We start from the raw sequence: 16304 nt of genomic DNA, 5'->3' as shown, positions 1-16304 counted from the left end.
TTCAAGATGTAAACAAAGAAGTTATTAAGTGTTTCAATACACAATATTCCTTGGTGCTTTTCTGCAGGGAGCAAAAGGCGTAATATTTTAGCATTAAATGTTCTAATGTGTTTTGGTTACATAACAATCCACCTTTAACCAGACATGGTGGTTCTATAGTTTCCATAAATCTTCATTCTTATGAGTTTTAGGAAGTTAACTAATCTGAAAATTTCATTCCTTTAATTCTAAATTAAGCCTTTTTAAAATTGTAGATGATAATGTGCATTTTAACATACAAATTTTTGTGTAAAACTTCTCAGTTCACTTCCCACTGTCCCTTGGCACAAATAGGACGTGATACATGATAAATCATCTAACCAGTCTGAGTAATGTTCAGCAAAGGGAAGTGCAAAGTCCTGCACCTTGGGAGGAACAATCCCATGCACCACTATATCCTGGGGGGCCACCACCCAAAGAGTCATAGAGTCATAGAATGGTTTGGGTCAGAGGGGACCTTAAAGACCATCCAGTTTCAACCCCCCTGCCATGAGCAGAGATACCTTCCACTAGATCAGGTTGCACAAATCCTGATCCAGCCTTGCCTTGAACACCTCCAGGGATGGGGCATCCACAGCTTCTCAGAGCAACCTGTTCCAGGGCCTCAGCACCCGCTGAACTGAATTTCTTCCTTATATCTAATCTAAACGTACCTTCTTTTAGATTAAAAGCTGATCATCCCCAACTCTGTCAGCCTTTCTTCACAGGAGAGTTGCTCCAGCCCTCTGATCATCCTAGTGGCCCTTCTTCTGGACTTGATCTAGTAAGTCCAAGTCCTTCTTGTGTTGGGAGCCGCAGAACTGAACGCAGTACCCCACATGGTGTCTCAGAAGAGCAGAGTATAGGGGGAGAATCACCTCCCTAGGCCTGCTGGTCATGCTTCTTTTGATGCAGCTGGAAAAACAGCTTTGCAGAGAAAGCTCTGGGGGTCCATGGTGGATGTCTAATTGCATCAATCGTATGCCTTAATCAAGGGCAATGTGCCCTTGCCACAAAGAGGACTAATGGTATCTTGGGCTGTGTTAGGCAAAGCGTTGCCAGTCAGTCACCAGGTGATCCTTTTCTACTGAGTCCTAGTGAGGCCACACCTGAAGTACTGTGTCCACTTCTGGACTCCTCAGTATAAGAGAGACAGGGACATACTGGAGAGAGTCCAATGAAGGGCCGGAAAGGCACTGAAGGGACTGGAGCATCTCAGCTGGGAGGGAAGGCTGAGAGAGCTGGACTGTTCAGCCTGAAGAAGAGAAAGCCCAGGGCGTGGGGAATGATGGCTCTCATCAGTGTGTATAAATGCTGGTGGGGAGGGTGCAAAGAGGACAAAGCCCGTTGTGCACAGTGCCAGGACAGAGCTGTTCCATCTGAACATCAGGGAGCCCTCCTTTACTGTGGAGGTGATGAAACACCGGCACAGGTTGCCCGGAGAGGTGGTGAAGTCTCCCACGTTGGACATAATCAAAAGTCATCTGGACGGGGTGCTGGACAGCTGGCTTGAGCTCAAGGACTAGATGACCTCCAGAGGTCCCTTCCCACCTAAACTATTCTGTGATTCTGTGAAATTTTCTTTCAAGTAAATGCAGCTATTCATACTGCATTGCACTCGTGTAAGAAAAAAATCCGATGTTTTCTGTAGAATTTAAAACTGAAGGAGCGAGAGTAAATCTTAGTGATTTATTGTCATGTAGGTTTTTTACAGAGAGTTTATTAAGGGAGAATTTATTCCTAACTTTTCAAGATATATATAGGAGATTGTTGAAAGTTTTTCATTTTAAATTCTGGAAGCATTACTCATTGTGGAGCCAAAAAAGAAGGAATGTGACCCAGTTGCTAAGTAACAAGTTTCAGTTATTTCCAGACTCTGCAGAGAAAGACTTGTATTTAGAATTCAAGACTGGGGCAGAAAGAGAATTATCAAATTAAAACCTGATGATCTTTTAGCACTAAAGAGTTTGTCTCCTTTTAATGCAATTGGGGAAGCCGTTTATATAAAAAGTATGTGGTAAATATATTCAGTCCTCTGTATCCCCTCAGGAAGCATTTTACACTCAGCATTTTGAAAGAGGAACAAGTAATCTAGCCTTTAGTCTGGCTTGTGTTCGCCATTCCTTGTTTTTGTATCTGTCAATGAAGATATTCCAAACAAAGCTATTCTAATTTTATTTCTTGGCAGGAAGAAGGTCCCATATTCAACATATATGCCTCTTTTCAACTAGCTTCAGTATTTAAACTTCTGGTTTGATTCTTGGTGTTCTGCCAGGTCTCTTATATTTGGCTTTACTTTCGAGTTCTCTAATTTACCTTCAGCAAGGAAGAATCTAAAAATATTTTATTGCTGTCAGACTCTCTCTTACAGTTTTGTTGTTGTTTTTTTTTCAGTGTTGTGTTCCAAATTTAGTTCAGCAGTTAATTTTCTGGGCAAAATGTTTTCTTACCTTAAAATTGTAGTCATTTTCTGTAAGTCTCAATCAGCAATGATTCCCTGTCATTGTAACATTCCTATAGCAGTTGGAGAATACGATGAAAGCTACATTAATCATGTGGCATAGTGGAAATAAATAATTTCAGAGTCCTAGCACCTCTTCTTTGAAAATAAATGTCTAGTGCTTTAGTTGGCTTTTATATAGCATGGGAATTCTCTGCCCTGTGGCAATTCTTGTGCCATCATCAATTCTTAATTGGATTTGCAAAACTGAGTTTTTAATTTGATTTCACTAAGAATCAGATTTTCATAACAATATAGTTGTTGAAAGTAAAAATGTGAAAAGGAAGGAGGGCAAGAGTATGGACCAAATATCAAAGCAATGACAAATGCATTGATGAATGTTATATTTAAGCTGGTTCGCAAGTGAACATAAACGAACGAAATTGTGTCTTTTTACTTAACTTTGCACACACTGTCTTATTAGCAGGAAATAACCCTAATGGAGGTTATCAACATAGGTCATATTCCCAAGTTCCACAACAAGAACATGTTGTTACAGTTTGGCATCCAAATTGAATAAATCTTTCTGTTTCATTTCCTTCTTTTATTATTGTTTTGTATCATATTTTATAAACCAGCATAAATGTTAATATTGGCAACGTGCAATGCTGGTGTCACAGCACAGAATTTGCTCTTTCTAAATATTTTTATAAAATATATCCTATCGTTATCTCTGTCATGTTTTATTATGGCAGTTGGTGCTGACTATTGTGTGTTCAAGAGAACGGGAAGAGAATCGAAAGAATGATGTCTCCTTCAGCCTGTGACATTCAAGAAGAATGATATGGCTGATGCTGTACTTGGTTGCCTCTGACTCCTGAGTCTGGCTGTTACCAGTTTATAGCTGGTTTGACAGGGGTTCTTGTACTTTACTGGGCAACGTGGCCTTGAAGTTCTCTGCGTAAAAATACTGACTAGAAAATGACTGTGTTAATGTAATTGTCAGGAAGTGAACAGGTAGAAGTGTTTATCCTTAAGAAAACCCTTGTTGTTTTTTTTTCAGGAAATAGAAAGGTTGGAAAGTAAATTAAATCAGAACCCAGAAAGATGGCAGCTTTTGTGGGAAAGGGTCAAAATGAATCTAAAGGATGACACCAGACAAGACAATGTAAGTAGCAGAAGAGCTCATCCAATAGAATAATAATTTCATTCCTGCTATATAGGTTACGTGGGACACTGACAAAATCACTGTATTTCTTGGAGTAAAATACTGCTTTTGAAAAACGAACATGTTATTCTAACCCAGGATACCGGCTCAGTGTTTCCTCCTACATCTAGAAGAACTATTTATGCTTGTGCCATTTATCTATTTGCTTCTCAACAGTAGATTGAGGCATACAGACAAAATGAGCATGAGCATTTTACTAACATACAATTATATGATCTTATATTATTAAATAGTCACTCTGTCTGATTCTTCAAGTACAAAAAAACTCAGTTCCTTAAATTAGCCAAAAGGAAATCACATAGGTTCAGGGATGAGTGAAGATATTTCCATGTCTAAATGGAATTTTGGAATTGTTGAATCTAGTAAAGGCAGGAACTGTTCATGCTGTGTTTACAGTTCATGGCTATTGTAAAATGAGTAGCTGACTGCACAGATACTTTCTAAGTTGAAGGCTGGCTCTTTGCTGTCTACATGCACTAGGAAGTTTGTTAGATAATGATTTTGAGGAGGCTTCTCTATAAACTTGGCATAATGTGTTACCAGCTCAAAACTATGCCTAGCTCTTCAGCTTCACAAACTTGTTCATGTTTGCCAGCCTCCGTGAAGTGATTAGTCATCAGAACTACTTTGTTATTTGTCCTTTGCTCTCAAGAAAGCAATATGCTTTATGTCTGTCATAGTCATTCCATATGACTATACCCTAGGTAAATCCAAGATGAAAAAAAGTTTTATCCTAGCAAAGCAGGGGATTAAGACTTTTATTGAATAATTGGAAGCAGAAAAGAAAATGCAAGTATAAATATACCTGACATCAGTCTCCTGTCCTGGTTGTTATTTAAGGATTCTCAGATAAATGCAATAGCTATGGGTCAGCCCCAAAGAACTCCATCTCTATGATGTTGTCCTGAAGATTAAGGCCAAGTTCAGGCTACATTTTCCTCCAGGTTATCAAGGTTCTACTAAAGTGATTTGGATCTATGAGTAGCTCTTGGAAACTGCTTTTTTTTTTTTTTTTTTTTTTCCTTACTAGTGAATTTAGGGGAAATTATTGTATCCAAATGTCTGACTAGTTCTAGATGCTTTTGAGAAAGCAAGGGAATCGTTGTTCAAGCTTATGTCATTGGAATATACAATACTTTTCTGAAATATTGATTTATCACACAATGTGGATGCTTCTTCTTAAGAAATGCAGTGAATTGCCATCTCTCTGACTCTTCTTTTTGGAGGCAGCACTGACTTGTGTTATGAAGGTTTTTTTTTGTTTTTTTTTTTACCTCATGATAACTCATAACTTAGACATTGTACCAAGTTTTATTTGTATAATATTGAGAAAATCTCAAAATACAAGACAGCTCAATTTCTACAAAGGTCAGAGTGACAAAAAAATATTACTGAGCAAGGTGGTATGCATCTCCCCCGTCCATTTGTCACTTTAAACATTTGGCCTGTCACAGTGAACAATCCATAAAATTCTGTTGTGGATCTGCTGAATATTTAATATAATAAAGATGGTTAAGGATTTTCCCTCCTCACAAAAAATCCAAGTTCTGTTGCTGTTCAAATACCTGCATGTTTGTTTTAGCAAATCCTTGACAAGTATCTAAGTAACTTACCAAAGTGCTTGCACTTATCATCAAAGTACTAATAAAATTAAAGCTGAAAAATCCCTGTCAGAATGTTCACGAATGTGTGCAAAGCTGAAGTCTGAAATAGCGCAATTATGTCAGAATTAAATTTGATGAAATGCTCTCTTAAAGAGTGCACTTCAGTTAGGTATCTGTCTGTCCTCTGAAGACTCCTCTTGCACAGTGTAGTATGAATGACTGCAGTGAATATACACTAGGTTCTGATTAATCAGGGCTAATGACTAGAAAGGTGTGTAAAAATAAAATATTAATAAAACTTTTGTTCCATTTTTGTTTAGTAATACATTAGCTACGGTTCTTTGCTATTCAAGTTTTTTAAGTGCAAGTTATTAACTACATAGATTACCAGAAAGAGTTGTGGGTTGCTATATTTATTAGAAAGAACTTTATGGTTTGTTTTTCTCCTGTAATACATTTCTAATGTTTTAGTTCAGCAAGCAGTCACATTTCCCAGTTGTAAACTTGTCTAGATCATTTAACCTTTTTTCTTTCATTTTATTATTTCTTAGCTTCGGAGACATCCTTCTGGCTCCTCAGGGATGATGTCAGCTAATCTACATTCCTATCAGAAGAGGTCTTTGTTGGAAATACCTGACAATGGGCTGGGTGAGGAACAGAGTGCAAGCATCTCTCCCTCCAATGGAGTAGATAGAAGAGCAACTACACTATACAATCATTTCACATCAAAGAATGATGAAAATAGGTAAACAAAATAATCAGAGAGTATTTATGAACCTTGTATTAGAATGGTACAGGTATCTGCCTTTGGGAAGAAAAATAAATAAGTTTGCATATACAGATTTCTCAGTCTCCCTCTTTATATGCCAAGCAAAGCGTAGCTGCTTATTGAACACATCCAAAATACTGAAACAGTGTTTACCAGTGTATCACAGTTACCAATACCTAAACTAGTCTATAGTTTAAAACTGTTGTTTTACTACAGTAAAAGAAGTGTTTGAATATCTTTTAGTCATTTTAGGCTTTATATATCACCACTATACACATTATGGAATTGTGTCATTTGCATTTTCTGTACCTTCCAGATCTTTTGAAGGTACGCTATATAAAAGAGGAGCTTTGCTGAAAGGTTGGAAGCCTCGCTGGTTTGTGCTCGATGTGACAAAACACCAGGTAAAACCTTTTCAGTTAATTGATTTTTTTATGACTAGTTTGCTTCAATTTTATTTAGTGAGTTTGTATAGATTAATTTTACAAGTAATAATTATTTTCAGAAGCAATGTGTGTATTACGTTGAATATACCATAAGTCTGTGTGTGTCCTTTTTAGAGCACTTTTAACTCTAGCAAGCCATTACTCAATTAAGTGCTGAGCATAATCTGGCCTTTATTTATCAAAAGAACCAAAAATTCTCTGAAATGGAGAGTTAAAAAGTTAGAAGATAATTTCTTGAGCGCAGTTGGGATGCTGAGAGCTAATATGATAGAAAGTTTCATTCAGGCGTTCTTGTTAAAACTGTAGTAGGTAACACATGCTCACAAAGCATGCATTTTACATCCTCTTTGTTCCTCAAGTACTTTTTCATGAGCATTTTTCTTTGCAAATGAAAAGACATTATATACTCTGGAAAACTACGAACTTAACTGCTTTAGTAGAAAAATCCATTTACCTCACTTGGCATGTTCAGTGATTTTCCAGAATTGGTATGACGGTATTTTCAAATCTAGAGAATAGGATCACCTATCTCTCTGAGCTCAGTTTGAATTTTATAAACTACTTAAAGGGAGTTAGAATTACACCCCAGAATTTTCTCCCTAGAAGTCCTCAAATGCCAAGTTCCTGATTGAACAATAATTCGGGGTATATAGGAGTATTTTTGATTAGTCTTTTTGAGGTAAATTTAATAGCAAAATTATTCAAAAGTATTCTGACAAATACAGCAAGGAGCACTAAAAACAGGACATCTGTTAAACTGAACATTTTACCAAATTTACCAAATATGCCAGAATTCAGCAGTGGAAGTTTGTGATTTCATTAACTAACATTGGTTGACTGAGAAGTAACCTTAATTGAGTCAAATGTTCCACACGGTGTGGGTTGTTTAAATAACCTCTGAGACTTGTTCATGCTTTGTGTTTAAAATATATATATATAAATGTATTGTAATTGACATGTCAAAAAATATGCAATATAAAGAAGTCATTTTTTAAGATTCTAATTAAAGACCTCTGGATTAGTGTGGTAATATACTAACAAATGTGCTTGTTATAGTTATTCTATAGTTATTCTTCCTGATACACAGGCGGAAAGACTCATTTTGCAGGAAAAAAAAAAAACATTACGTCTAAATTTTTTGTATAACCAAATCTCCTCCTAATATCGCAGATGTGCAGAAGTAAGAGTAATCTGCAGTATGCAGCAGATACTGGTCGATTGTTGTTGGAGCTTGCTAGGAGGGTTTGCTTTACTTTTATGCATGGTTTATGGGATATTTTTTTTAAGCAAATACCAGATTTTATCATCTGAAACTATTTGCATATCAAAGCTCAGTTTATGGAGTGGTTAACATTCATATCAAGATATCTTTGAAAGGGAAAGGAAAAAAAAAAAAAAAAAAGCAAGCTTCATTCAACCACTAAGTGCAGTATGGGAAAATGTGAGTTTTCTATGTAGTTTATAATTATCTAAAATCATACTTAAATTTTTGCTGATCGCTTTAAATTCTTGAAATACAGAGAATATGTGTTTTGTTAACTCTTTGGTGGAGTAACATTTTTGCATTAGCTTCATTGTAATGAACAGGGAAGAGATGGTTCCTGTTAGAAAAACTGATAAGGAATGCAGACTCCTAAAGACTAAGTTCTGCTGTCATCCTTCATGCATCCTCTGCCCAGAAGCAATGCTTGACTATTTTAGCTTCTCTGCTCTGAAATTCTCATGACAAAATGCTCCTGTTCAGTTCTGCACAGGAGTGGATGATGGAGGTGTTGCCATTAGCCAGAGAAGTCAAATAAGGGACTGACCAGTTAAGGGCTATTGCCAGTCCTACCAGTTTGTATATACCAGACCTATGGTTTTATCTTAGAAATTGCCCATGTCTGATGTCTTCAGGTCTTAATAATGTTTTCCCTCCCATTTTCACCCCCAATCCCTCAAGCTGTATCCAGGAAAAGTGAAGAAAGTAAAAGGTCCATTTAAAAGCATATTTGCTTTTATTTATTTTTATTTCTCATGTCATCTAGTTACGATACTATGACTCTGGTGAAGATACAAGCTGTAAAGGACACATAGACCTTGCAGAAGTAGAAACAGTGATTCCTGCTTCTCCAACCATTGGAGCCCCAAAACATGCAAGTGAAAAAGCATTTTTTGATGTAAGTATAATTAGTCTTGATTTTTATCTGAAACTCTTCTTGGTGTGTTTAACTTACTACTTTCATTTCTGCTGGAAGGTGTGAGCTAGGAGGGAGCTGTCATGCCAACTCACAACAAAAAGTTTTTGCACAGCTAACTGGCCCTCATTCTCAATAGCAGAAAATAAAAAAGTGGTACATTCAGACCCATTTTTTAGGTTATTACAATTTAAAGTAAAATTTGCAAGTTTCATTTTCTGTTTTGCATTTTGACTTTTCACGTTCTTATTTTTCCTTTGCAGTTGAAGACAAACAAACGTGTGTATAATTTTTGTGCCCAGGATGCACAGAGTGCTCAACAATGGATGGATAGGATCCAGAGCTGCATTTCAGATGCTTAGAAATGAATAACATTCCATAATCAAGACATGGTTAAAGCACCTCTTTTTGTAAGAAGATATGTTCTGAAATGTTGTTGACAGACAACAAGCTTTTCTTACATTTCAGCCGTAAACATTCTTAATATGCTGAAGTTCCTATTCTGTTCAATAATGATAACTGCTGTTATTGCTCTTTTTTTTTCTCTGCAGGGAGGACTTTGAAAAATAATAATCCATGTATCCTTAATTTCCACTTTCTTCAGTATAATTCCTAGCTATAAAAGTGAGCCATATTTGCACTATTTTCTAATCCCAGTTTTCTCATTTCAGAGTTACTCTGACAGGAAACCTGTCCAAAATAGATTGCAGAAAGTTTCCCTCCAGCAGAAAGTCTGTTTTCACATTATTTATATATTTAAACAGAAAGTTCTTATTTCCAAGCTAGTCATTCATGAGGGAACATGTCTACAATTCCTAAAAATAAATAATCAAACAAAGCTTATAAGTCCAGTGACATATATATCAGATTGCCAATCTTTAGACAGTTGATATTTTTTTAAGACCAAAAAGTGATATTGCCAGATAACAGATTTTCAAGTGTCTTCTCAGCATGCAGGCCAGTCTCTAATCTTGTGCTCTACAGAGAGCTTCAGCAATGTTGTTACGGTATTTCAAGATCTAGGGATTATTTGAAGATCATAGCACTTTCTTTTTTAGATTCTGTTTGCTATTATGATGGAATAAATGAGAGGAAACTGGCTGACTCTGTCCAGGAGAAGCAGAAAACAACAAACTAGGAATTCAGTAGAAGGAAGATCTCTTAAGTGTGAGTTGTATATGTTAATTTATACACTGTTCTGCTCACTGTAAAATAAAAAAATAACAAACATGATGATGCACTAAACAGTGAAGCGAGCACTTGCACTGAAATCTTTAAAATACTCACATTTTGAATGACAGAGGTAAGTTATTTATAGCAGAACAATACTAGCTAGTTAACAACATTTACAGATATTAAATATGTACATAATTGGGTTTGATGTGTTGTTATTTGATACTTTTAAAACATTTTTTGCACATAAATTGTAAGACTTTATAGATTTTTACATTTGATAAAATTCTGTTTGTTCAGCTTAAAATCTTGGAGAAATGTTTTTAATAACCCCAAATTATTAGAAATTTTACAGTCTACAAATAGTGATGATATAGAGTAGAATCTGTACGTAATTAAGCCATTGTTTTTATTTTGAAATGTTAATATGTTGAATAGCACACTAATATTACAAAAGGTTTGTATATATGATTCAGTATTTTCTCATTTTTCCAGACATTCTGCTTATAATTTAATGTCAGCCTAACCAAACTGACTATACTTAATAAGATTTTTCAGTTATTAAATTGTTGTTTTTTTTTATAACTGATGTATTTTGTCAGGAATGAATATAAATTTCTCACTTCACATACACTATAGGAAATGCAGCTGTTTTTAATGCATTTGCAATTTCAAAACAAGAAGATGAAGGATTTTTCTAGCATTTTTCAATTGACAAATTTCCACCTGTGACAATGGTGTTTGCACATTTGTATGTTACTTTGTATATGAAGTACTTTTATATGTACTTTGTAAAATACTGATCCCGCTCTTAGGTTATATAAAAATTTATGTACCACCTCTTATTTTGTAACTAGTTCATTTTAACTCTTGTATGTTATGTGATATATGTATGCTAACCATCTTGTAATAAATACGCTTCTTTAGTAAAACCCTTCCTTTTACTGTAAAAAGGAAATAAGCAAGACCCACATGTTGAAATATTTCCACAGCCACAAGACAAATCCTTCCTTACTCTGTATTAAGAATAGTGTGGTCTTTTGTATCCGTGTACATACCCTTACATAAAAGTTGCACGTGAGCATCCTTAACTCAAATGCTTCTTAACAGTAACACTAAAGAAATCAGAGTTTAAAGCAGAGTTACCATTCTAACAAGTCTCAATGTATGGCCTTTACCAAAAGGCTAAATACGTAATGTTCATACTAAGTTGTTGAATAATTATGTTAAATATAACAAAAAACGAAAAAATCCTATATAGTATCACAACAAAGAACAGCCACATTATTTCTCCCTTAAACGTATCTTGCTCATTTATCTCATCTTATGCATGTGATCTAGTTCATAAGAAATACAAGAAATGACAAGATCTTTCATGAGAATGTGCATCTAAATTGAATTCCTGAGTGTAGTGTGAGATAGCAGAGTTACAATGGAAAAGGAATGTGTGATGGAGGTAGGGGACCTGTGACAATTCTTAGATGCTGTGGTGCTTAGATGATAAGGTTTTCATATTGAGCTTGGAATGAATGCTAATGTTGCCTTAAATGTTGATCTCAATTTTTAGTGTCTGTATTGATGGAAAATGGACTTGAGCAACTTAACTTTAAAATATCCAAATAAAAGCTAAAACAAGATATATGACATTTGTGTTGTTTATGTAAGGAATATACAAACGGATGGTAGACATAGGCTCTTGGTGTGAAAACAGAGTTGGTAGTGTCCCTGATTGTCTCTTCTATGCAAACTAAAGATTCAAACAGAGACTTAGAGAAAATACAGAGAAGTCAGCCTGGCATAAGCCACGCGGTTTGTCAGCCTGTTTGAGTTGTGGCAACAGAAGTAGATAAATAGGAGCAGAGAATTTGCTTGGTAAAAATTATATGGGGAAGGGAATCCATCTTCATATTCTGTGAAAAATTTCTAGGAAAAGAAATCCATCCAGGAGTTGGGAGTGAGGTAAACATGTGCTTCCTCTGTTGTGTCATATCACTATTTCCATACTGTATATCATAAGTTTCCTACTGTAGAAAAGAGAGAATATAATCAGGGACTTTACATAAGGGAAGAAGATTTCTTGCCTTTCTGTGTTTTGAGTAACACAATGTGCATTTTGGAGGTGATGGGATGAACTGAGTTGAAGTTTTGAAGAGTTGTTACAGACATACTATGTTAGCAATTTCTCCTTACACATAAGTATTTTCTATTTAAGTCTTTACTTTTTTTGGAACTTTAGAATTAGTACACTAAATAATATGTAGCGTGCCACATGTGTGGGTCACAGGTTATGTAATAACATACAAACAGCTAGCAGACCCAGGAACAAATGTTCAAAATTTTGTATCACATCCCACACACATTATTTGTATCTGATACTTTGTGAACTGCAGACATAACAAAAATGTTGTGATCTTGTCCAAATACTGTAATTTTGCTTTTTCATCCTGTAATATTCTTGGAGTATGCCTAAGTGGCTGCTCCACATTTCTCATTTTTCATATTTGTGATCGTCCAAGTACTTTGTCTGTTCGTGATTATCCTGTGGTTGCTTTGGGGAGTCAGAAAACTGAAATGAATCCACCAGTTCCCCACTTATGCTGAAGTTCATGCTAAGTATCACTGTTGCACCTATTTTGTGTTTTTTTGTCTGCATTATATTAGTTCCTTGCCAGATTTTGGCTACTGTGCAAGCCAAGGGCAGTATTAGCATTCACATTCTCATTTAGAAAATTTTTCTTTGTCTTTTTTCACATGCAGCAACTTTTTCTTAATTGACTGTCAAATAGGGATGCTCCAAAATCACTGTCTCCTGTCTTCGCTAGCTCTTCCAGCTAGACTCCTGGATTACTAATATGAAGAATGCTCATAAGAATTGCTTTTGTGAGTTTTTTGCATAGTACAAAGCCTCTGAAGACTGATTTTTACCTATTGTTATTCTGCAGTAAACCTTTTTGGTTTAAGCTGATAGGACTTTTCACCCAGAGGGACTCTTCAGTTCTTTATTTTTAGTCCTCTACCCTTTAAGATTGTCTGTAAGGGCAAATCAGTTAAGTGTAATGGACTATGTCTACCATCTTTATCCACAGTCACACTAGTAATTAAAACTCAGATACTGTTAGAAGGGTTAGAAAGATTCCTTTCTTAGCACTGATAGTTAGGGAAGTTTCTCCTTCATCACGTGGCAGAAACCAAGACTGCCTGTGCAAAGTTGAAGGGACTGAACACTGATGTCTTTTCTGGTTTAGCAGACAACTATAAAATAAACAACATTTAATGTGTCGAGAGTGGCATAATGCTCACCTGAGTCATCCTTGAGAAGATGAAGCCTTTCTTAAACTCAGATACTTGGTTTCATATGTGGACTTCATTTGCTACTTCTACAAAGTTCTCAAAATCTAAAGTCGGAACAGAAGGTAAAAGCTGAAAAGAAGGCTAACATTTTGATGTTGTTGTTGTTTATACCTTGATCTCTATGCAGACCCTACAAACCTGATGTGCTGTTGGCAGCTGAATTAGAATTCCAGATCACTGGTCACACCTAGCTAAAATACTGTCCCGTTTATTTATATTTTTTCATGCTGGTCTGATCTGATTGTTCTCTGCTTCTATAAAATACTGCTTGTTATCAACATCCAGAGTGAAATTACGCTGTGTCCAGTTTCAGTTCGCACCATCTAATCCAAGATTCTCTTCAAATTTAGCACATACATGAGCAGGAAATGCTAGTAGTGCTAGTGAGTTCAAAATGATATTCACATTCAGTATCTCTAGTAAGCTCAAAATGGTAACTCATAAATTTGTGGATAAGTATATGAATTAAGTTCAATATAGTAGGTGATAGTACAAATAAAATTGCTCTCATGTTTAAATATTTATAGGTTTGTCGTCTTTGTATGTTGGCATGTTTTTGTGCCACTGCAATGGTTAAAACTTGGGTTTTTATTTCTGCTGTGCTCAGATTATCACTTGCAAACATTTTAACTGAAGGAAATGCTTATACTAACTTCTTTTTTGTATCAAAAATATTTATTTAGCATTCAAATCTTTGTAGTATTTTATGCACGCAAATGATTTAGAACTGGAATTTTGAAGAAAAATGTTGGAGGGTTAGCAACACAATTATCATTGAATACGGATGGACAGCCTGTTTTCCTGTAATGCCTGCAAGATGTTATTCTTTATGATACCCCTTTTATGTTTTCAGTTTTTGTAAGGTTTTTATTTAGAATATCCATCTTGCTGCTAGTGTACCCTGGATTAGTCTTTGTAGCTCTTTGTAGTCTTCGTGCTCTTTGTAACTGCTGTTAAATTAAATGAAATTAAGTTCAAAAGTCTTTTTTGCTTTCCTTACTTTGTTCAAAATAAATTGTTTCCTTCTTCTTTAGGACTGTCTTCTAAAAAAAAAAAAAAAAAAAAAAAAGTTTGCAGTCAGTCTCCTTCTCTGGTATGACTGTGTAGCAATGCCTGAAAACCTGGAAAATATCCCATCAAGTGATAATGAACCAGAGCCAGGAACAAATTGAGGAGTTAGTTATGGTATGTAAAATCATGTCATTGACCACTATTATGTATTTTGTGTATTTTAACAGTGTCAAGACAGGCTGAAGGTCACACTACAATCTCTAAAAGTATCACTGTGTTGCTACAGCAGACACTGCAGCAAAAACAGACATTTGTTTTTAAACCTAAAATATCTAAGATTTGTATCCTCTTTTTGCTTCAGAATTATTCTCCTAAGACTTTGTCTCCGTAGTGACACAAATCTCTATATAGAAAACACTTTTTTATCATTTATTATTTCAGTTGTTAAAATCACACAGCTGATCAAATACTGATATTCATGGCAAATTTCTCAGCCTCGCAATAAAAAACAAACATAGCTATTCCCTATGATACTGAATGTTTTTCTAATTCAAAGAACATATCTCACAGACTTATGTCATGTTAGCAGATTTTCCATTTTTGCCATCAAAACCAAGTGCTGCTGTCCATAAGGTCACGTATAATTTAGCAACTTACTGTGGAGTACCACAGATGTTTTAGCCGTAGTCTGAAAGGCATCAGTTTAAAAATATTTCTTTCCTGTATATTTAAAAATATTTCTTTCCTGTCCTAGGTAAACTGCATGTTACGTTATGATTTTTCAAATATTTCCTGAAAACGCAGTTCTGTGCAAATTCTCCACTTTTTCTTTTCTTACACCAGAGAGGTGAAGACCTTTCACAGTGAAACATGCATTTTTTCTTTGTTTCACATTAAATTCATGTAGTACTTTCAATAAGGATAGCATTCCTTGTTTGATGGTATCTCAAGAGAACTTGGTAACTGTTTGGAAAAATAAGTATGTGCAACCAAAGCAGACAAGGATCGTTGAGTTTATCTTAGGATTCCAGTCCGTTGTTTTCTATTAATTTTCATGATCACGCTGAGTCACATGAAAATGTGGCAAGGCCTTCAGTGACGCTTGAAATTACACGTAAATGTGTTACTGCTATGACTGGTCTGTAGCAGAAGTTAGATCTTAGGTTAACCTTAGTACATATTCTCTTCTCACCAAGTCTGGATGAAAAGAGATTATGAAGGCTATAGAAATCAAAACGTAGAGGCACAGGGGCAAAGCAAGCCCTGGCTGGTATTTGGTGCCAAACACAGCAAGGAGCGGATGCCAATGTAAAACAGAGATCGAAATAGCACACGTGAAATAGCACAGCTTAGTGCTGCTTTGTCTGTTGGACAGATGATGAGAGAAAGAAAAAGGGGGGTGACAGAGCAGAGTGTAAGAAAGCTCATACCTGGAGATGGGGAGAAATGCAGGTAAGCAGGCTGTGGAACTGGGTCCCATAAACCTGCATCTCCAAATTGTAGTAAATGACATCTTCCAGCCTCCTTTACCTTAATCTGAGCAGTTGCATTATCTGTTCACCAAAATCTCCCTTTATGCTTGTCTCACTCCCTGGTTGATGTCTCTGACCTTTACTTCTCTGATCGTAACTAAATTTAGATGATAAATTTTTGAGAAGCAGAGATTGGTGTTAACTTGTTCCCTAGAGGTGTCTGGAATATTTCCAGGTACTATAAATGTTATTAAAGACAAAAGGGGAAAAGTCTTTATTTTTCAAAGTGCTCTGAAACTAGGGGCTAATTCAAGTTGTTATACCTATATTTTGGAATTTTGGAGTGTGGGGGAACAGTGTTGGTGATTGAGTTTGGTCTGCCATAAGAGATAAGGAGCCACTTCTTAAAACTGGGATCTGAGCCTGGATTTCAGACACTCTCAGCATTTGACATACGATTATCACTCTTTGGAATGAACAGCAGATGAACAGATGAACAGCACTGAGGAAAGAGGTTAACATGAAGCCAGAATCAAGTGAGCTGAAGCCCAGTCATTGAAAATACCATTGCTAATACTGCTGTAAGTGTATTTCCAGTAGAACATCACAGCTTTG

At 35.8% G+C, this 16304-nt stretch overlaps 1 protein-coding gene across 5 annotated transcripts in view; it reads left to right on the top strand.

The window, feature by feature from the left end:
* SBF2 (SET binding factor 2) overlaps positions 1–11492 on the top strand; it is a 249473-nt gene extending 237981 nt beyond the window's left edge. For all 5 annotated transcript variants that reach the window (XM_035328948.1, XM_035328950.1, XM_035328949.1 and 2 more), the window contains 5 exons: positions 3522–3626; positions 5842–6035; positions 6376–6463; positions 8533–8664; positions 8946–11492. In XM_035328948.1, coding sequence (XP_035184839.1) covers positions 3522–3626; positions 5842–6035; positions 6376–6463; positions 8533–8664; positions 8946–9044 — 618 coding nt within the window. In that variant the 3' untranslated portion in view covers positions 9045–11492. The remainder of the gene's footprint in view (positions 1–3521; positions 3627–5841; positions 6036–6375; positions 6464–8532; positions 8665–8945) is intronic.
* Positions 11493–16304: the final 4812 nt, after the last annotated feature.

The sequence above is a fragment of the Oxyura jamaicensis genome, chromosome 5, assembly GCF_011077185.1.
Source record: "Oxyura jamaicensis isolate SHBP4307 breed ruddy duck chromosome 5, BPBGC_Ojam_1.0, whole genome shotgun sequence".
Classification (NCBI taxonomy): domain Eukaryota; kingdom Metazoa; phylum Chordata; class Aves; order Anseriformes; family Anatidae; genus Oxyura; species Oxyura jamaicensis.
The sequence above is the reverse complement of the archived record's forward strand: the minus strand, read 5'-3'. Positions and strand labels throughout refer to the sequence as shown.